The sequence below is a fragment of the Pundamilia nyererei genome, unplaced genomic scaffold (genome assembly GCF_000239375.1).
Source record: "Pundamilia nyererei isolate P.nyererei 1_Seehausen unplaced genomic scaffold, PunNye1.0 scaffold00063, whole genome shotgun sequence".
Taxonomy (NCBI): Eukaryota; Metazoa; Chordata; class Actinopteri; order Cichliformes; family Cichlidae; genus Pundamilia; species Pundamilia nyererei.
Window position 1 is genome coordinate 2,710,378 of NW_005187464.1, and position 21,451 is coordinate 2,731,828.

The following is a 21,451-nucleotide window of genomic DNA, read 5'->3' on the forward strand; positions in this document are numbered from 1 at the left end:
AAAAGACCCAGGAAAACCGAGGTAATGATAAAAACGATAAAAACGATAACAAAATAACGCTGAAAACCGATAAAAACCCTGAACACCACACATTTCACACCTGAGCCTCAACTCTCGTGGCCCGGTACCAAACGACTCACGGACCGGTACCGGTCCGAGGCCCGGGGGTATATGTAGCCATTTGTTTTTGCTTTTTTGCAGTTACCTTCAGTGTCTATCTTAGCTGCTCATGGGTAAAGCATAACAGGACCTAAACGTGTTTGGATAAAGAGGGATTAAGTAGGTTACCCCTCCACTGTACTTCACATGAAAAAAAAAGTGTATACACTGTATAATCATCTGCCCAGGAGCAAAGCTAAAGGGTGGCAGATACCATCGATGACACTCTGGCAAACCCCTCTGGTCAGCTCACAAAACAAGCAGTAAAATCCTTCAGGGCTACATGCATACTCCAGCACCATATTCCAGGACCATATTCCATCCATCCATCCATCCATCCATCCATCCAATTCAGGGTGGTAGGTAGACAGGCAGACAATCACCCATACCCAAATTTACACCTATGGCCAACTAAGAAACAACCGAATGTGCACGTCTTTGGACTGTGGGAGGGAGATGGAGTACCCAGAGAGAACCCACACAGGTACAGGGAGAACATGCAAAACGTTCATGCTGTGAGGTGACGGTTCCAATCAGTGCACCACCGTGCCACCTCTAGCAAAACATTTTATGCTATTTCTCTGTGATTACTGTTCCCACTTGGATCTATTCTAACAGCTTAAACGCCCCAGAATTACTCTTATGAGCTTTTTAAAAATAATAACCATAAAAAATCCAACTACAAACAACTTTTGAGGATGACATCCATCCTTTTTCTTAACCAGTTGTTCCAACTTATAGGTCCCTATAGAGTCTTAGAATTAGAGGTTACATAAAAATGCTTATGACATGCTTATTACATGCCAAGATTGAGTGAGTACAATGTGCCGTGCAGTTTCTGTGGTAGCTAAGTGAAAGTAACCATCACACCCCAATAAAGCTGCCTGTCTCTGCCAGCAGACCTATATTGAAATGTGCAGCAGAGACCATTACAACATGCTTAAGAACATTAGCAAGATGGAGAGCAGATACCAGTTAGTGCATAACCTCCAAACCTGGGCGTCTTTTCAAGTGCCGCTCAATAATTGCACACTCCGCCCACATGATCGAGTAGCTGAAATAATTCACCGCAGTCATCCAATAAAGTCATTCGGATTCTTTAATGTTTTTTCTACAAAAATATTTTACATTAGAAAACACAGCTTGAAATATACACAGTCCACTTGGATTGAAGTACCCATGGAACATCTCCATTGAAATATATCTGTGTCTATATTTAAACTGTAGGTAAATATACCAGCAACAATAAACCTGGTTGCTGTTTTGTGAGGTTTTTCAATGATGCCACCAGGAGGAACTTGGGATTGAAACCGTGAGCTGTAATCTGATCAAAGCAAATATGGACTCACAATCTATCCATATTAATTACAAAAAATACAACAAAGCAGAGGCAAATGCTGCCTCTGATAATGGCAGGGAATGCTTCTGGTGAAAATAACGACTTTGTGTAGATATATGAACATCATTTCCTCAAAGAGTGTGGGAGTTTAGGTAAAGGATCAAAGCAAGGATAATGGCACTAAGCAACCGTGAGAGACTTTCTGCCATGAATAACATTCGTTTGTCTGTTTTCCAAATCCCAGAGTGCCCTTTCCTGCATGTAGCTGTAGCAGGTGGTATTCACCTGCCTGCCTGTTTACAACCTCAAATGCCACTCATCTACCTGTTGCCATCCAGCGTGCCATTTATGCCTGGCTGTCAGGATCCCACAGGGGCCATTCATCTACAAACTATCTACACCACATCCACAGGGCACTTTTTTTTTTTTTGCCAGGCTGCCTCGATATGTGCCGGGGTGTCAGTCAACTGTCTAACTACAGTATTTATATCCCAGGATGTCATTCTTTACCCTGGCTTGAGCCGTTCTGTGGGGTTTTTATATCAGGTTGCGTAAAAATACTATTTTTCTCCGGGATAGGTGAATCAGAACCCTAAACTTCGCCATCATGTTAACTGCAGTCAGGCTGAAACGAAAGATAAAAAAATAGATTTAACGGACAGGGTTTTGAAAGGCATATAGTAGCCTGGTAGGAAGTTTTACTTTCCAGGCACAATTTTTTTCTTTGGCAAATATGCTTCTTTACTCTCTTGCTGATAGTTAGATGAGAAGATAGGTGTTTAAATATTTATGGCTATGCTGGAAGGTAAAAAAAAAAATGTCTTGAAGCAAGTAAATGACTTGTAAATGACAAAAACAATGCTAGTTCAATGAGCTTGAGGTCAGCTAGCTATTCCCCTCTTTTCCTGGTCTTTCTAAAGCAAATGTTCTCATCAAACTCTCAGCAAGGAAGCATATTTCTCAAAAATGTCTGTCATTACCAGATTCCATGGTGTCACTTATTAAAATGTTTCTATTTTTTTTACCACTTCACATCAAACAAATGCCATTCATTATTGCTGTAAACTTGGTGCACATGAAAAAAACAATCTCTACTCATTTAGTCTTCTCAGCGTTAAGCCTTTTTAGCCATTCAAAAACAACAAAAACAAACCTAAAACAAAAAAGATATAACAATTTGTCAAGTACGGCACTAACATTATCATTGTGGATGTATTGATACCTGTCAGGGGTACCTTAGTTCGATAGTATGATACTGGTATGTACATCCCAAACTGCAAGGCGCTTTAGATGACCATCAAATGGCATGTGAAATAAATAACAACAAAATAATGGTAAAAACATACCAATCAATACTTATATGAGCAGAAATTTCCAGTTTGTACTTTAGTGTGTCCACTGGCCCTTCACTAATAATTAAACTCTTGCACCCAGCTTGAGAACTGTGTCCCATGCTTTAGCATCATAGCAGTTCGGAGCGGAGGGCCAGTGACAGCGTCCAGAGTGGCGGCAGCAGCCAGACGGGAGACGGGGATGGGCGGACGCCTAAAGGCGATGCGGTGTCCGAGGTGCAGGAGCACACCTCGTATCCGTTCTCTGCGTGATCTGGGTGATTTTGCACGTTGACTCTCGTCTCTGTGCTTTTGGGCTGTGTGTCCGGAGAGTCCGACTGCATCTCTGTGCACAGCAGCCAGTCCTTTGCGATGAGGCGGGGGTATCCTGCCTCCACCTCCATGTCACTGCCTGGCACTCGCCAGTACTCCTTCCCTTTGAAGAAATAGGACGAGCCTTAAGAGAGAGTGGGAGGGAGGGAGGGAGGGGGAGGACACAGGGTTGATACTGTTATATTTTTGGATGTGAATAAACAGAACAAGATCACATGGAGCAGAGAAACAATATAATACTAAATCGCACGTAAGGTGGAAAGTTGGCTGCAGTAACTGTATTAAAAACACAGCAAGTGAATATATGAGCAGGATTATAGAAGTTTCCGTGTGATGTCACTGGTGAAATCCAAAATGACCCACAATAACTTGGAATTTACGAAGAGACCAACAGGAAAAAAAAACCCAGTTTTTGTGTTAAAGCCTGCACAAAAGTAATGACTGGAAAATGTTAATCATCCCAAGAAGGAAATGTGCCTGTTAGTTCATACATAATGGGCTATTAGTTCCAGTGATCTGGTCAGGGACGCGGATGTTATGAAGGCTGAGGTTCTGCACTAAAAGCTGCAGGAATTAAAAACTGGGAAGGGAGCAAACTGACTGTTTATTAAGTGCTTGCTTATAATTTTCCAGAAAAGTTAAAAAAAGATGTTCAGAGTTTTAAAAATGTGCATTTGATCAAACGTAAAGATTAAAACCAGCCTTGACAGTTTGTCAGGAGTGAAGCGCTGCCTGTGTGCACTGCTACAATACATAATGAGTTTTAAGTTTAATGTACAAAATCAAGCATATATCAAATGTATTCTGAGCTAATGATACAAACATAGAAACCAGAATAAACTTAGGGTGGCACGGAGGTGTAGTGGTTAGCAGGCAGTGACCTCAATGCAAGAACATTAAGTTTTGATTTTGAATGTGCCCGTTGGGGAGGCCAATCCATGAGTGATACTGTTGGTATGTTTTTACCGCTCTCCCAGTACATCATTGTTATGCTGAAAAATGAAACTGGTGCCAACCAGACACTTTCCAAATGGTGGAGTACTGAGAGTACTTTTCTACATTCACAATTCCATCAATTTGACAATATTTCCAACACCAGTGGCTGAAATTCAGCCCCAAACCATGCTCTCTTGACCTCCTTCGACAACTTTTTGAGTCAGAAAGTTGGATTCGTCACTCCATAAAACCTGTTTCATCTAATTTTCAATCCACTTCTTCTGTAATTTGGCACACCTCAATTTTTCTTTCTTAAGACGGGCTTCTTGACAGCCACCAGTCCATTGAAAAGTAAACTTTTGAAGAGGTTCTGGCACTCACATACATACTGATAAACCAAAACATTTGAACATTTGAAAATTGGAATCATCAGTTGTCACTGATTTTCAGTCCAGATGTTGTGGACTCTGCTTCACTTCCTTAAGAAGGACTTTTGGACAGCCATCCTTTCACTGAGACCATTTCTGATGAGGCCTGAGTGAACAGTAGATGGATCAAATGTCTCATATATCTCTTCCTGTTTCTTAAGGACACGACTTTGACATACTGTTCACATGCTGTAGACGGTTTTGTTCAGGACCATTTTTCAGGTCACACTGTACACCACTTTAACCCCACCTGATACACACAAAAGCACAGCTTTACAGAAACCCATACTATACTTTTTGACACACTTGAGACGTTTTTCTCAACCCGTGGAGCTAACGTTATGCACCGTTTAACATCTTCCCCACTAGCTGCTTCTCACTGATATCTGTGTCATGTTAAGTGACCAGAATTACATCAAATGTGATGCACTATGCAAAAAAGAAGCACGCATTGTAAGGTGTGATGTAAGGTAACGATCAACACAATAATTTGATAAGTTTGCCTCCCTCAGACATGCTTCTACAGTTGCTTGGGAGCATAAAATCTGAATCTACTGAGATAGACAAGCGTATAACTGATGTGGCTCCTCGTTTGCTGCTTTTGTCCCCTTCAGCATTGTTCACATCAAGTCTTTTCTCTTTTCTTCTTAGCTCTTAAAAGTGAATTCTTCCATGGCTTGTGTCTCTCCTCAACTCTATTCTCACTGCTGCTCACCATGAGTTATCTTCCCATCTTCTTCGTTTCTCTCTCCTTGCGTCTCTCTTTATCCTATTGGAAACAGCCTAAAGGCAGATAAAAGGCTTTGATGTAGCTTAAGTTTCAATGCCCAAAGGTGTATATAGAGTATACGTGACTGTCTGTGTTCTTGTTTATATAAATGCACACATTCCTATGTGCCCTAACATGAAGCTTTGATTTGCTGGGGCCTTACCTTTTGTGTGATTTGCCTATTGCTATGCACAGCACAGAGCTTGGTGTAGGACCTCTGAAGCTGGTAACAACTGAGATGCAACACAGACCTCTAAACACCTGACAGGGAAAAGAGCTTCCACACATTCAGCTGGGAGTTGCTGCAGGGGAAATCAGTAATGTTGCTCACTCCTGCTGAGAGTGGCCTGAAAAACACAACCAAGTACCTCTGGCTAATTAGCTGTTTTTGTGCCAGTTTTAACTACAACAAGTGCTTAATCAAAGCCTAATATGGACAGCCAAATGGATGACACATTCTTCAGGGGGCTTTGCTTCACAAAGGCTTCCAAAACAACGCAACTAAAAGTAAACATTTTTTTTCTCTACCAGAAAATATTACTGTTTGCTTTTGACCTTTAATAACCATTTAGGAACTTCAAGCAACCCTTTTCCTGCATCTGAGGATCATCTGTAGCTCTGAAGCGTTTGCCTAGTCAAAGCAAATGTCAGGAGCTTGTTAATATAATACTTTGGTGGTGTGATTCTGGAGAACTTTACCTAAAATATTATCTCTATGATCATGCATAGCTCTTTTAAGGTCCCAGCACAGGATTTTAGGTTAAGGTGTGGACTTTGGGCCATTGCAACACCTTGATTCTTTTCTTTACAGCTAAACTTGTTGTAGATTTGCTAATGTGCTTGGGCTCTTTGTCCTGCTGCTGGTGTTAGATGTTTGTGCTCTGACGCTCTGTTTAATTTTTGCCAAATGTGGTGCTTATGACCAAACATAAAAGAAACAAAGCAACCCTTCCAAACAAATCATGCTTCAGTCTTTTTCAAATTTTACTATCATGAACTTTAACATTTAACACGATTTGTGAGACCTGTAGAGGCTGAGATGTAGCTCTTGGATTTTTTCTGCAGTTTCTGACCTCGGAGTGAGTTTCCCGGGCATTTACTCCTGGGAATATTGGAAACTGTCTTGAATATATTCCACTTCTGAATAACGGACTTCAAGCTGTTTGGAAATGGCCCTATAACCATTTGCAGATTGATGAGTAATAACAGTGTCTTCTCTGAGATCATTACTGATGTCTTTCCTCCTTGGCATTGTGTTAACGGCTGAATGCTCCAGACCAGCAAACTGCTAAAATGTCGGCTTTAATTGAGGTGCTCACACTCGCCGATGATCAATTAATCAAGTGCATCTGATTAGCAGCACCTGGCAGCTACTTACCCTTTTAATCCTATGGCAGTAGTAACGGTGTACCTAGTGCCTGTAGACTTACATAGCATAGACTTTGTTTCAGGTTATTATTATTTTTCCATTTAATTATCAAAGCATGGATGTGGTGTCAAAATCGGCTTATTGTTAATTGTCCAACTGACAGCTGCTTTTCTGATTTCATAGTCTTTTACTCATTAAGTCTAATATTATTGTCCACACATGCTGTTCTGTGATTAAATTCTATCATAAAACACTTTCTAATTGTGAAAGAAATTTTAAGAGTGGCAGACAAAAACGTTACAGTTTCAATGTGAAATCAAAAACTGCTACTTTTAGAATAACCTTGTCACACTATTCAGTCTACTAGTTAATTTATTCTGTGCATACTACAAACCCCAAAGCCAAAGAAAAGCGTGCATCTCTTTATACATACCCAACACTAAGCACCAGATTTTTGAAAATGAATTCTCTATTTATTAAGATTTTTTTTGTCAGTACAAACTAATAATGCCTCATTACAATGGGTAATGCCGCGCTAATGCCAACCATAATTCTGCTGGAAGAGCAGTGAGCTCGCACAAGCTTATATTTTCACGTGTGTGGCTCTTAAAGAAGGTACTCAACACTTTTACAGGAGGTAAAAGACCAGAATGTTTTACAGGCACAGATGCACACAGTCCATAAACATTACTGACATGGCACATTCAGGCGTGACATGCTCCAGAAATGATCACATTATCCCACCTCCTCGCGTAAAGTTCGCCACTTTCAGAGAAACCAACAGGAGTGTGGGCTCGGGATGGACACACACACACACACACACACACACACACACACACACACACACACACACACACACACACACACACACACACACACACAGTATGTATTTGAGCTGTTTTATTTGGTTTAGCAGCCGTTCATTTAAATTTCTGTATGTAAATATTAGATCAGGCTTTCTGCGATGATTTAAAATTTATAACGACCAAAAAAATGACAAAGCTAAAAAGACGCTCGACAGCTATCCTTGCACACAGAGGGCATTAAAAATGAATATCTTAAATGCAAAGTAATCAAACGTTTTTCTTTTTATAAATGAGAGCAGAGACTCCCCATCATTTTGACGATGGTACTGACATTTCAGGAATACTCTGTGACTGATTCTTGTACCAGATTAACCAGCTTCTGGTTAAAACTCAAACAAAGGCAGGCAACGCACGTGTCACAAAAACATCTGACACCTGATATTTATGTCTCTTTGTGTAATACACAGCATAGTATGAAACACTTATTTCTCATAGTGTCTAGCAAATCCCAATAGTCGCTGAAGCTTCTCTGCAAAAACAAGCACTTCTGACTTGGTTAAACATTAAGTGGAATGATGCTTTTTGGTAATATGCTGAGCTATGTCTGGGAAAAGGTCATCGGTAACTGTTGATGACTATTTCAAATAGCTGTCAAGTGACTCTGAAGGGTTAGTGGCTAACCATATGTCATAAACACTGGGAGCTAATTTGGGGCGGTTAGCAGAAAACAATACCTCTGTTGTCTATCCAGCATGGAAACAGAAAATGTCACAGACCATAATCGCATTTTGGAACTGGACTAATTATCTACAAACAGAAGGCAGTGCCCGTGCTGCTGCAATGAAACATTTGTCATGCTCAACAACTCGGTGACAACTGTTGAGCACTTACACTCTCAAAAGATTGGAGTACTGCCTGTGGCCAATGAGAAAGCCAGTAAGTAAAAAAGAAGTGCAGGCTGCTGTCTATGTGAGGACGGCACGCACACTCAGAACAGCGCTTAAGTGGTCACTCTCCTACAAACTCTTATGCTACATTCACACTAGTGAAAATAATAGCTGGAGACCAGGGTGTGACCAAAATCCCTGCGACTGTGTGCAATGACCTTGCAGTCTCGTCCCTTCAAAGACAAGGACCAGGTGTATGACCACTCAGACTCAGCTGCTGTCCTTCAAGCGACTTCGAGTGATGATATGACAATAAACTGTGTCCCTTAAACAGTCCGCAACGACCTTCCAATCTGTCCACATTCATAAATTAGATGGAAATAATTTCCAAACATTCACTAATTGAGAGTTAGTGCAGTCAGTCTGAGTCAGTCACCTGTGAGTCAAGAACCTGTGTTCCCATCACAAGATGAACAGTAGTCAAGAGTATTTTATCGACTGTGAGTATGTGCATTCTGGCAAAATGATAAATCACACAAATTTACCAAATGCTAAAACTGCAATAATAAATTCCTATCATAAAGAAAATAATATAAATCTGAAAGAATTAATAACACAGATGTAAATAAGGGAAAGAAACTGAGCACTCTGTTTAAGTGATGAGTGGTTATTTATGATTCTTAAATGCCAAAGATGGCTGCTGCATGACACATAGTCATCTTCTAAATTACAGCTGAACTGGGAAACACAATCCAGCCAATCGTGTTGCTAATCACACACAAGTGTGGAATAAATCACTGCTGCGAAAATAGCAAAAAAAAAAACAAAGCATCCTCTAGGATTTTTTTCCACCAGCATATGTTACAATCCAAAGTTCACTAAGCTAATTTTGTCTGTATGCAGTGACACAGCTAACAGATTTTACACAATTGCTTCTTAATTAAGACTTAAATAAAATGTGTAGGCATACACGAGATAAGTAAAATAAATTAAGATGTTCAAATCAAAAACTAACATCAAGTAAAAAACTAAACGTGCCGTAAAAAATGCAGGATGTTACTAGTCTGAGGAGATCAGTAGAGTGCCTATTTACATGATTCCCTTAGTGCACTTCTGTGTTTATGCTGTGTATACTGGTGTTTGCGTGTGAGACAGAAAGAGATCTTGTTTCAGTGATAAGAGGGCTTACCAGGGCGGCCGATGGCTGTAGAATAATAACTGATGTTGAACCGAGAGCTGATGCAATGAGGGCAGTCTGTGAAATGCATGGCTGCCCAAACGAGGTAAAATCAACAGTGCTTCCCTTGCCTTCTTTCACACTCTACCTCCTTTCAAGTATTTTAAAGAAGACGAACAGAGTGACTGCTCCAAAGATAAACTCTACTTTCATCTTGGAGCAGCAGCAGCCAGAGCGGCATCAGAACACCGATCTGCAGAAGAGGATCGACAGCATGATGGTGATTTTGCTGCGGCTAATGCAGCACGAACATTCTCAGCTGGAGCTTCTTGATTAAACCGGAGATCCTGTCATCCCTTCTTAGCCTTTTTTCAGATGGTTTGTTCCCAGCGTATCTGACCATGTCCACCGAGCTCACAGTGGCAGCACTGATTACTTGAATCTTGTGGATTCATAACAGCCAACACAACTCTACGCTGTGTTTGCAGTGTAAAGGTCAAGGCTGTTTTCGGCAAGCCGGGATGCCTGCCTCGCGAGCCGTTTCTGGTAGCCTGGTTCAGTGTCTGTAATCTAAAAAGTTTGTTGTCTGGAAACTTCAGCAAGTAACATCCAAAAGGTCCGTAGGCAAGGTAAATATATGGGTTTACATTACATTTACTATAACCCCAGCTCACCTTTTATGGGGCTCTGGCTCCTTGTTGTGGTGTATCTGTAAGTCACATTTTCGTGTACAGTTTGTATGTGAATGTGAGATTTTGTGTAGATGAATGTGCGTGTCTGTTTACTTTAATCATTAAAAACAAAAGTCTGAACATGTGAGCATGGATTTATTTTTTGAAGGGCTGATCTGCTTTATAAAACATATCACTGTATGTATTTCTCCAAATCTCCCAAACTCCACGACTCCAGAACGATGCACAGAATAATGCAAATGTTCCCTGAGTTTCAGAGCCCCTCTGGAGCCTCTAAAAGCTCTTTAAGCCTCTCTTTTAAAAAAACATCTGAAAAGTATTCACAGCACTTCACTTGTTCCACATTTTTCATGTTAAAGCAAAACGGATTTAATTTGTTTTTTCACCTCAAAATTCTGCACACAACACTCCATAGTGACAAAGTGAAAAAATGTTTGCTTGATATGTTAATAATAAAACTAAAAACCAAAGATTTAAAATAGAAAACAAAATGTATAGACAGATGTGTGCATTTCCAAATCTTCAGTCAAGTTGTCGAAACATCTGATCAGCAGAAACAAGCATGCACCTGAACTCAACTTTAAGTGTCATGGCATGCAAAGAAATCGCTTAATACTTATATATATATATATATATTTAATTTTTAATAAATGTGCATGAATCTGAATTTTATTAGACCTTATTAAATTAAAGATAAATGAATTCATGTTTTTATACTTAGCAAACTGGACTTCTCTGAAAACTCTAATTAATTTAATTTATATGGCACCAAATTACAATAACAGTCACCTCAAGGTGCCACAATAAAAATGACCTACAATAAGAGGGGTAATCTGATTGTTGAGGAAACACAATCAGATTACATTAATAAGCAAGCTCTTGGCGACAGTGGGAAGGAAAAACTCCCTTTTAACAGGAAGAAACTTCAGGCTGAAGGCGGGGCGTCCATCTGCAGCGATGACTGGGGGATTTTCTATTCGAGAATACAAGTCAATAACTGTAATTTGACATCTTAATATAATAAAGCTTTTTTTTAAAGCTTCTTTATAAAACAATTTAGTCTTAAACCTTGTGCATGCTGGTGGATTAACCACTACAGTAACAGTGAGATATATATGTATATATTTTGCTGTGTCATTCAGTGATTTGTTTTATTGAAGTACTGATTATACAGGCAGCAAGCCAACTTCTGTCAATTTGATGAAAAGTCATACAAATAAACATTGGTTTTTATGTCTACTCACCATCAGACCACCTCATGGCATCATCCAGGTGTGGAGGCAGCCCCTTCCATAGTGAGCTGTCTTTAGGGTAGCCCAGGTCCATACGTCGCAAGTGGTCATCGTAGCGCCAGTAGCGGTTGTCCTTAAAAAAGTAGGTTTTGTCGTTGTGCAGCCAAACAAAGACGGCGTCCACTCCTTCCAATGGCAAGCCAAAGTCACTGATTGGACGAGGGTAACCCTCTTCTACATTATTGTCTTTAAAAACCCAGTATTTTAAACCTGAGTGATGAACACAGAGGTTAAAATCAAACCTTTTATATGATAGGATGTATCCACACAATTACAAACTAAACTAAATGAAACAAACAAGCAAAAAAACAACAAAAAAACAGACTGAGTAATCGAATAAAGTTACATAGATTTACCTTTGAAAAACACGATTTTGTGGTCCCCTGGTCTCTCGTACACAGCATCCACACTGTCCAGATTAGGAGGAAGGCCCCTCCAGAAACGATGAATCTGAGCAGGACGGAGAGATACTAGGTGCTTCTCTCGAGTTAGCCGCCAAAAATACTTCCCTATGATGGACAGAAATAGCAAGTAAAGATCAATAAGAACTTCTTAACAATACTCTGCAGGATTTATTTAGAAGGAAAGCCACAGAGTGTGCTGTATCTTCAGTAGTCACATCACAAAAGCTAGCTACTCCTTCAATTTGGCTAATTAACAAACTCAGCACTTTTTACCTTCTGTTGATTCTTCTGGAACTACTTTGATAAACCAGTTAGCAGCACTGGAAATTGAAAAATTTGGCTTGAGTTTAGGAGGAAAACAATTTATTATCCAGTTGAGCGTAGCCAAAAAATATCATGTATGCTTATGAAAAATGAAAGAGAAAATCTAAATCAAAAATGCTGCTCCACTGATTTTTCAATATACCATACAGACTGGCTAATGCCCCAGAAACATCACTTTTCATGCTTAGTAGATTCAGTTCATCAACCAGTTTGGGCTTCATTTTCTTTGGACTGGAGAATTTGTGATAGTGTGTAAGCCTTTTATTCAACCTCATAGAAACACACATGACTTGGCTTCCTGTTGATTGCTGGCGCCACCGCTCGGCCCCACACCCAGCCTCACTAACTTCACCATATGTTCTTAACTCATGTTTTTCGCCACATGTTCAATGTTGCACATTGAACTGCAACAACAATCAAAACCCAGTTCATCCAGGAAAACACTTTTTCTCCATATCTGACGTTGGACAATAAAGTACACTCTCCCTTTAGAAGAACGGCGAGGCATCCTTTGATCTTTAAGTGGAATCGCCGGTGGACCATTCACTAGCGGTTCAATTTAGATTCATGGAGTTCAGTTAATGGCTTCAGACACTCAGGCAATGGCAGGGGAATTACTGTAAGAAAATGCAAGCGAGCGAGCGAATCAGTTTGAGACTCTAAGAAAGGACTCTCCAATCAAGATGTGCGGCTGCAAAACTACAAACAGACACAGTTTGATCTTGAAGAGACACCAAAGTGAACCCAAAGAGCCCTAAAATGACAGACCTACATAATACTCTCAGAGAGAAAAATCAGGATGACAAAGAAACACAAAACAACCGCAAAGAAATGTAAAATAAATCCAGCAACAAAGTGACTCCTCGACTGTTGGAGTGCTCAAAATGAGAGCTTTGGGGCTTCAGACTTGCCTTCATCTAGTAGGCCATTTGTCATATACCACTTCCTTTGTTAATTTTTTTATTTAATTTGTTTGGTCAGTATGCAAATATGCATTTCTTATGCAGAGGACTCAGTTAACTTGCAGAAGACTTCTGCACAAGACCCTCACAAATGCAAACATAATGTCTTCTCGCAACTTCAACTTGATCTGAAAATATCTTCAAGGTTTTTGCTATGTACGAATTCTAAGAGGAAACCAGCAACAGCCCTTTGGGTACTGTTACAAACCAAGGAAAACTAAGAAAAGAGCATGTTTTAAAAGCTGCTCTGTGTCCATCTTTGATAAGCGTAACTTCAGATCTCCATATTTGGCCATTTTTAAGAATAATAACAAATTAGTTTTACTGTATTAAATTATTTAACCATTTGTTGGACTGGGAAGGTTGTATCCTGCAATCATAATTACACACACACTCTGACTTTCTCCTTTCAGATTTGAATACCTTTGAAAAAGAAGGCCTCCCCTCGTATTTGGGCCACGGCATCAAAGTGACTGGTGCATCTGTCTGGAGCATCCCGTGCCAGTCTGAGTGAAAAAATAAGAAGCAGAAAAAAGAAATGAAGACAAAAGATGGAAAAGGTTGTAGTAAAGAAGTTACTACAATTACAATCATATTCGCTACTATGCCGCATACCCACTAGACATAAAACATAAAGGAACCCAAAACGATCCAACCGAGTTGCAGCTGTTTGCATATAGAAAAATGTCACGATCGTACTCATCTAATGAGAGATGTTCTGAATGAGTGCACAAATGTGCATGTTATGTGCTTTAATTAAATGGGCTGAATATGAGGTGAAATGCTGTCACACTGAAACGGTGCGGTCTTTCAGAACATTTATCCCACAAGCTAATAAGTGATTTAAAGCACTGACGTGGTCAGCCTGCCAATTATCAAGGCAAGAGCACTACAGACCTGCCACTGTGAGTGGGAGGGCGAGAGCTCTCCTGTTATCAACAAAGATCTCTATTCAGAGCTCTTTTAATGAAACTCTGCTGCCTATAGTGGTCAGCATTTGTGACCCTTGGCAAGCATGATATAGCTTTTCCACGCATCATGATAACATGGAGTGGGTGAAAAGTGAGTGATGAGGACAGTGAAAGGCCAATATTACTGATGGAAAATGGGCTTCTATTCTGCCTTGGTTTTAAAATGCTTTTAAATTGTGTGTATGCATGGAGGTCAGGAAGCAGCGGGTAGCAGGCGGCTTTCAATATAGCATGAAACATAAAATCTAGCTAAAAGGGCTAACAATAAAAACATTTATTCTTTATTATGGACTATGGCATTAGTTTAAATGGTTAAATAATGTGCAATTTATTATGCAATAAGAATAATATGCAATATAATGACCACATCTGGAACATGATATGTTGTGCTGTTGAAAGCACTAAATTGGCAGGGCTGTGAGAAACAGCTTTTGGAGGTAGCAAGCGGCTGTTTTTACTTAGTTTTGCTTTTCTGGGTGAATCTATTGGGGACGTTTATTACACTTTCCACTCCAACATCTTTAGTGCAGTGAACAGAAAGACCCAAGGGGGCTTGTAAAAAGAATAAACCACAATTTTGTGTTTGTGTGTGTGTTTGAGAAGGCCAGAAAAGCAGAAAGAGAGAAGATGAAAGGTTGAAGTGTATCATTTATGTGTTAGGCTACCAGAATCATTAAATTATTTGCACTGTGCTGAAAGCACACCAGGTGTCCTACTTACAGGAGAGTGGATCTGTTTTCGGGGAGGTCCAGTAGAACAGGAGGTTCAGCTGTCTGGGAGGGGTTTCCTGGTCGATTTGTATGGGAAACTGAGTCTCTGACACCTGAGAGGGATACGTGTGATTTCATTTGAAGAGGAAAAACAAAACGTGGCAAAAAATTACATTGTTTTATTCCTTCATGTAGGAAAAAAAAAAGATTACTTATATTGTCACATAAAAATCATCAATTTCCAGAAAGAATTGAACATTTTGCACATTTTTAAAAATTGCTTGCTCAGTTGTTCATCTTTTGTACGTGTTTCTTTTATTACAACCAAATATAGCAGTCTTGTCTTAGTGTCTGTCTATCTTTAATTTAGTTCAATTCATTCTCCTCCATTCTGTCCCGTCCTTTAACATTCTTTCCTGCACTTCATTCTCAGCTCATGATCATTAGTCTCCCCTCAGCTCACTGATACTCTGTATATCAGGGAATGGTGTGATAAGGTCATATGCCATAAAGAGGTCCAATTAACTCCAGCCACGTTTTCATTAATCAATAACAGTACTCTACACAACTTGTCAATCCTTTTCTGCTTCAGTCACACGCACACACACACACACACACACACACACACACACCGATATGCAGAGGGAATGGAAACCTCATACCGTAGAGCTGCCAGACTCTGACTTTGTCTTCATAGGGTAGATCATATTTCAGCGGGTCTCCCACGGGACCCTGGTAGTATGGTCTCATGATAGACTCTATGGCTGATGTGTGCACCAGGCCGATGGCATGACCGAACTCATGGACTGCGACTGCAAACAGATCCATCCCATGAGATTCTAAGGCAGACACAGAAAGAGGGGAACACTCATTAGCCTTACATGCATATCTGACTTTTTTTGGTCTCATACCTGCTCAAAGTGGACAAGACTGTGTGAGACTATTAAAAACCTGCATTAGTAATGATGCACATTAGAGGTCGGTACAGGAATAAAACATAAAGACGCACTTCTGGAAACTATTCTTAATTTATTTAAGAGAGAACTGACTTCAATCAAAGAAGTAGCTGCACACAAGTATTACTGCTGCTCTTCACCACGGTAGAAAGATTAAGCCACAAGCATGACAAGAAAAGTTACCTAAGAAACACCTTCTCGTTCCTTTCTTTAAACATTTCAAAACTAACCTGCGCTCGTTTTAGGGCAGTAAGAGAAAACAGCGGTGTTATCAATGTGAAACTGTGACATAGCAGAAAACTACTATATTCATCTCTGCAGTTTAACCATAGCTTGCCTGTATCACCTCCAGCTTTGATTGAGATCACCTAGCTGCTTAAAGATTTTTGTAAAACCCGAATAGCCACTGTTTGCGTGTTTATCCCTTTTATGAGTGAACTCTATAGGTTGCAAGTTAAGAGGCGTGACAGACAGCTCCTGTGGCTGTGAGTGCTGTTAGGAATGTGGTGCAGTGAGATAACTATGGTAATACTGCCTGAGCCCCTGGGCTGCCAATCAAATCCTAAGTGTGGAAAGACACCCAAAGAGGCTGCAGGCTATTAAAACACATTTCCCTGGATGTTGAGCTAAGAGGAAAAGGCAACGCTTCCAAAAACTCCTTGTTTGGCTCTGCTAAGCAAGACAAAACCTGGTTTTTGAGATTTAGATTCGCAAAAATGTGAGTGCGGGCGAGTCGAGCCAAGCTAGCTTAGAGTTCCTCGGTGACTAGGATCAAATCAGCATTCTGTTAACCTTATGTTGGCCTCGACTTGGGAACGTCTTAGCGCTGTGCTCTGTCAAAAGACAAAGGACAATTGGAGAAGTGCACTTGTGCTTGCTGCACCTGGGATTTCCAGAAGCCAAATGCCAACTCTAATCTACATGAGCACAAGGTGGAGAGAGGGAGTGTGGATAAATGAAAGGATCGAGGGAGAAAACAGGGATTCAGAACAAAGTAGGCACCATGTCATCGCATTTACAACCCATCTGAGGTTGACAGACAAAAAAAATGCTCGTGCCTGCGGACAAAGAGAGATTTACGTGGATGAATAAGACTTATTGAGTTAGACTCCCATGCCTGGAAAAAAAACAGACAAAAAAAGAAAAGAAAGTAAGCACAATAACATCACTGACAACAATTTGTGTAATTCCAGGTTATTATAACATAAAATATTTTTTAAAAAGTGCTACTACTTTAATGCACAGTAAATACAATGCAATAAGGTACAATACTCTCTTGGATATGACATGATGAGTCCAGAATGCTGCAAACATGGCCTGCAGCATTTGGTTAAAAGTTTAATAAGAATGGTGTAACATAAGGTAGACGGAAAGAAACAAGTACACAACTAGCCAAGGGCTATCCTTTTCATCTGGCGCCAATCCATGCGCTATTATGACCTTGCATTACCTTGTGCCAATCTGGAATCGGTTTATGCAGTGCTTAACAAATTTATTAGATCACCACCCAGTGTAAGGTTTACGTCACAGCTGCTCTAATGTAGTACTGCCAACTACCAAAATCTTTCTTTATGTTTCTGTAATGGTGAATCCACCGGTATGCACCAGCTCTTTAATCAAAAAAATCATTATTGTTGCTATCTATGTTTTTTTTTTTTTAATTTACTGTAAGAAAAAAAATAGTTTCAGTGGTTGAATTTTCAGTAATCCAGTACTTTTAGTTTTAAGCAAGTGTTTTAGAGGTTTTCTTTAACAGGGTGGTCACTGTATATATTTTTGAATACAAATGTTTAAATTACACATTTGTGTTTAAACTTGGTTCATGTGGTAAATTAACAAAGGGTGATGATTCAGAAGCTCCTGAGGCCTTTTTCTCTATCAATGATTTTTATAACTGATTTCTCAAACTAAAGAAATGATGAACTACATGTTTTTTCAAACTTGTAACACTCAGAAACAAAACGTCTGTCTGTAAAAGCAGTTTATTACAACCTGTAATTGCAACACCATAAAAACAGTCTGTTTAAGGAAACACAAGGCAGTGCCCACGGTTGCAAGAACTTGGGCTTTCTCACAAAAGACTATTGTTTGTTTCCTTATCCACACTCGAAATTACACCATTTAATGTAATAAGTCTATTAATATAAGCTTGACTATGAAGGCAACTCTGGCGATTTCCTAACCTAACAAAACTCCTTGCAAATCACCAAACACAGCTTAAAAATAATTATAAAGTATTCACTGGCGTGGTGCTGAGGGACGGGCAATTAAAGATGGTTTAAGGTGAAGGACTTCCTAACATCAAGGCATTCCTATTGTAAATGTTGGAATCTATGCAGAAGTACTTGTGTATTGGATCGGAGTTTTTATACTTCATCCAAAGTCTTCTGGTAACATTCAACCCACATATTTTGCTTCTGCATCTTTCCCCGACGGACTTTCTATCTAGAACACTGGATAGTACACTAAAGGCCTAATTTTCTGCAGTACTCCAGTGCAACCTCTCGTTGCTAAAACCCAAATAGAAAGCTGATCAAACTTGACATCAATAAATAAACTTTACTTTTTAGAACGCTGTGAAAAAGTGTCCAGAGAAGCAAACTCACATTTTTAAGTATTAATCAAAGTTTCGTGAACCCCGCTGAGCTTCCAAAGAAGGAAAACTAGACAGAAGTAAGATTCTTGTACTGTAATTTAAAAAGCATGCCCAACTTTTCATTTGGAAATCAAAATCTGTTCCGAGTGAGACGTGTGACAAAAATAAACATGTAATGGTGACACGGTTTCGAAATGACCTCAATTATATCTTTGGATTACTCCAATTTCGTGCTACTAGCCTCCAAAGATAATCAGTGTAATAATAATATTGCTCTCAATGTATCGGGTCAGGCTCTATTAATAAATGTAACTCTGCCTATCCCATAATCAGCATTTGGAGACAATACTTCTTCTGAGCTGCAAAGTGTATGCAAAGAGCTATTATATGATGTCAAAATTAATTGAGAGAAATGGAGATCTGCATCAGCTCCTTTGTGAATATTTAGTGAGCTAAATTAGGCAAGCTGGCAGCTGCGCAAAAATGATCCTTTATATTAAGCAGGCCGAAGAGCTGCTATACAAAACTGTTTAATCAATACATTTTCAGATTGTAACAAAACCCAGAAGCAGAAACATCTGGCTCGCAGACATGAGTGACTAAACACAGAGTAGAAGAACTGGAACAACATGCTGGTACCTTAAATATTCTTTTAAGGTAGTAAAATAATGACAGATTTTGAAATGAATTCCATCCATCCATCTATTTTCTTCTGCTTATCCAATTCAGGGTTGCATGTGGGCTGGAGCCTATTCCAGCTGTCTTAGTGCGAGATGATTGGTGGCAAAAAGGGATCACCCGCTACTCTTTGGACCAGGTTATACAGGTTATAGAGGTAATGCAAGTTAAGAGGGTTGCAGTGAAATTTCATATACGATACACTGAGAATTTTGAATTATATGTGGAAATATAAAAAGTAGGTAAACGTTCACAAAAAGTGATATGAGATTTAAAACTCAAATGGAGGTCAAGATTCTCAGAGGTGGTCTATTAAGAGGAAAATGTAGTGACTGGCCTTCTTAGTAAATGAGCTGTGGCCGATTACCACAATGTCAGGTTTGCCAGGATTGAGATGGTGGAAAGTTAAACAAATCCACTTTGTAAAAAAACCCAAATGCAAAAAAAGAAGCCAAACAGTCATGAGAGAGAAGTAAAGCTTCTCACATAGCAGTGGAAAGAAAGTTAAGCAGATGGCCTGATATCACTTCAAATTAAAACTGAAAAGGTCCAATGATTGACCTTTAAAGGTATCCCACCTGGGAGAGAGATGAAGCAGAAGAAGGTATCGAATCATTATCATGAATACTAAAATGTCTGTCAGTGAAATATGATAAAACTGAGTGAAGTAGCAGAAATGCCAGGTCCAGTTAAACTTTCTCTAGGCTTAGAATCGCACGATCAGTGGTGTCAAAATCAGAAGTTAGAAATGTGCTAAAAGGGGGAGGGAAAGACTTAAATAATCATGTATGCACCCAGAGGAAACTGATTGATTAATTGATAAGCCAGCGAATGCAGAGGAAATAACAGGAAGGAGACCTATTTAACAAAGAAGTATTTAACAAATCTTGTTGAAATTGTGTCCTTGGGGAAAGATGATGGGTGCACTTAAGTAATTATATCTTTGAGATCTCGTGGGAATTGGATTAAACTCAGACAACAGGACAAGGCAGGTAACTCATTCAGAGGGATGAGCTCCAAGGTGGGAATCTGCAATAAGATCTTGCCAACAGCAAAACTGAGAAAGTTGTCCCAGGCATCGTAAAGCATGACTAGCACAAGGATTCAGGACCAGCTTAATAATACACTACAGTATATTCTGATGAAGAGAAAGGCTAAAGCCACGGTTAAGCGAAAAATACAAATTTTCTCCTGAGAAAAGGACGTTTTGTCAACTGTTCCTCGTGGTCCAGTATAAAAACAAATTCAATGCTCAAAATGTAAAACTCCAAGTGCCTCAGATGAGAGAATATTTTTTAATGTTAACGGCTCACATTCCTACTGTTCCTTATCACCCGACTCTGTAGTCCTCTGTAGCTTATCTATGTTTTTATTTTACATTTTACCTACGATCTGTTTGACTGTAATGGATCAGACTGTGTTAGTCAGTCTAACTTTGCCCTTCCAGAAAACATGGATTTAATTATTTTCTAGGCACTTAAACAACTTAGCAAAGAACTTATTTTAAATTGTATTTTTTTAGACACATTGTTATTAGCAGACTGCTGCCAAAACAAAATATGTTCCCATTTCTTTAGCAGATTCCATGAAAAATGGTAAAGATTACATTAAAGGCAATTTTGCAGACATAAAATAGTATTTTTGCATCAACAAGGGGATTCCCGAAGCACTATTATCCAAAAACTTAGCATATCCTGGCATGGTGTGCTTTGGGTTCTTTAAGATTTTGAGGAAATTGGACTAGTGGGAGACAAAAGAAAAACTGCAGGCCTAAAAACCAAAAACCTACAGCAGATGAACACTACCTCAAAGTCCTGTCCTTAAGAAATCTTCCAAAGATCTGAGCATAAGAGAGACATCGGGCCCTTCAGTTTATCTTCAGAAAAGAAATGGTCTCAAAGGTAGGGTGCTGCCAAGAAGCCATTATTAAGGAACCAGGGAGGGAGGGCTAAGGTGTGCCACATTACACAAAGAACAGGACTAAAAATGAGTGGCAACAGATAAAAATTTTGACAAAAAGACTTTAGCACAGTCTTGTACGATGTCAACATTAACTTAATAATGACTAATTAATGAATGACTTTGACCCGTTCTATGCGTGGCTCATTCGGGACAAAGAAGGGAGATCCACACAGAAACAACTTTACCAGGGTGCAAACTGACAGAAATGCACCAGCCTTCTGCGAAGAGGGAGACCGGCATCTTGGAAAGAGACCACCTTATACAGGCATCAAAACAGGTGAAGTCTCTTCTTTAATGGATAGCAGGAGGAGGTGTTAATGAGGACCTGAACAAGAAGAAACATCAAGGCTGTATAGTCCATAACCAACAC

General features: G+C 39.6%; 1 protein-coding gene across 1 annotated transcript in view; it reads right to left on the reverse strand.

Annotated features, from left to right (window-relative positions):
- Nucleotides 1–1,253: 1,253 nt before the first annotated feature.
- The window catches only part of LOC102197298 (matrix metalloproteinase-17-like), a 100,716-nt gene continuing 80,518 nt past the window's right edge, over nucleotides 1,254–21,451 (reverse strand). Inside the window, exons 5-10 of the mRNA XM_005735337.1 lie at nucleotides 15,552–15,728; nucleotides 14,900–15,002; nucleotides 13,632–13,714; nucleotides 11,875–12,027; nucleotides 11,471–11,728; nucleotides 1,254–3,286 (exon numbers count right to left, since the gene is read on the reverse strand). Coding sequence (XP_005735394.1) covers nucleotides 2,961–3,286; nucleotides 11,471–11,728; nucleotides 11,875–12,027; nucleotides 13,632–13,714; nucleotides 14,900–15,002; nucleotides 15,552–15,728 — 1,100 coding nt within the window. The 3' untranslated portion in view covers nucleotides 1,254–2,960. The remainder of the gene's footprint in view (nucleotides 3,287–11,470; nucleotides 11,729–11,874; nucleotides 12,028–13,631; nucleotides 13,715–14,899; nucleotides 15,003–15,551; nucleotides 15,729–21,451) is intronic.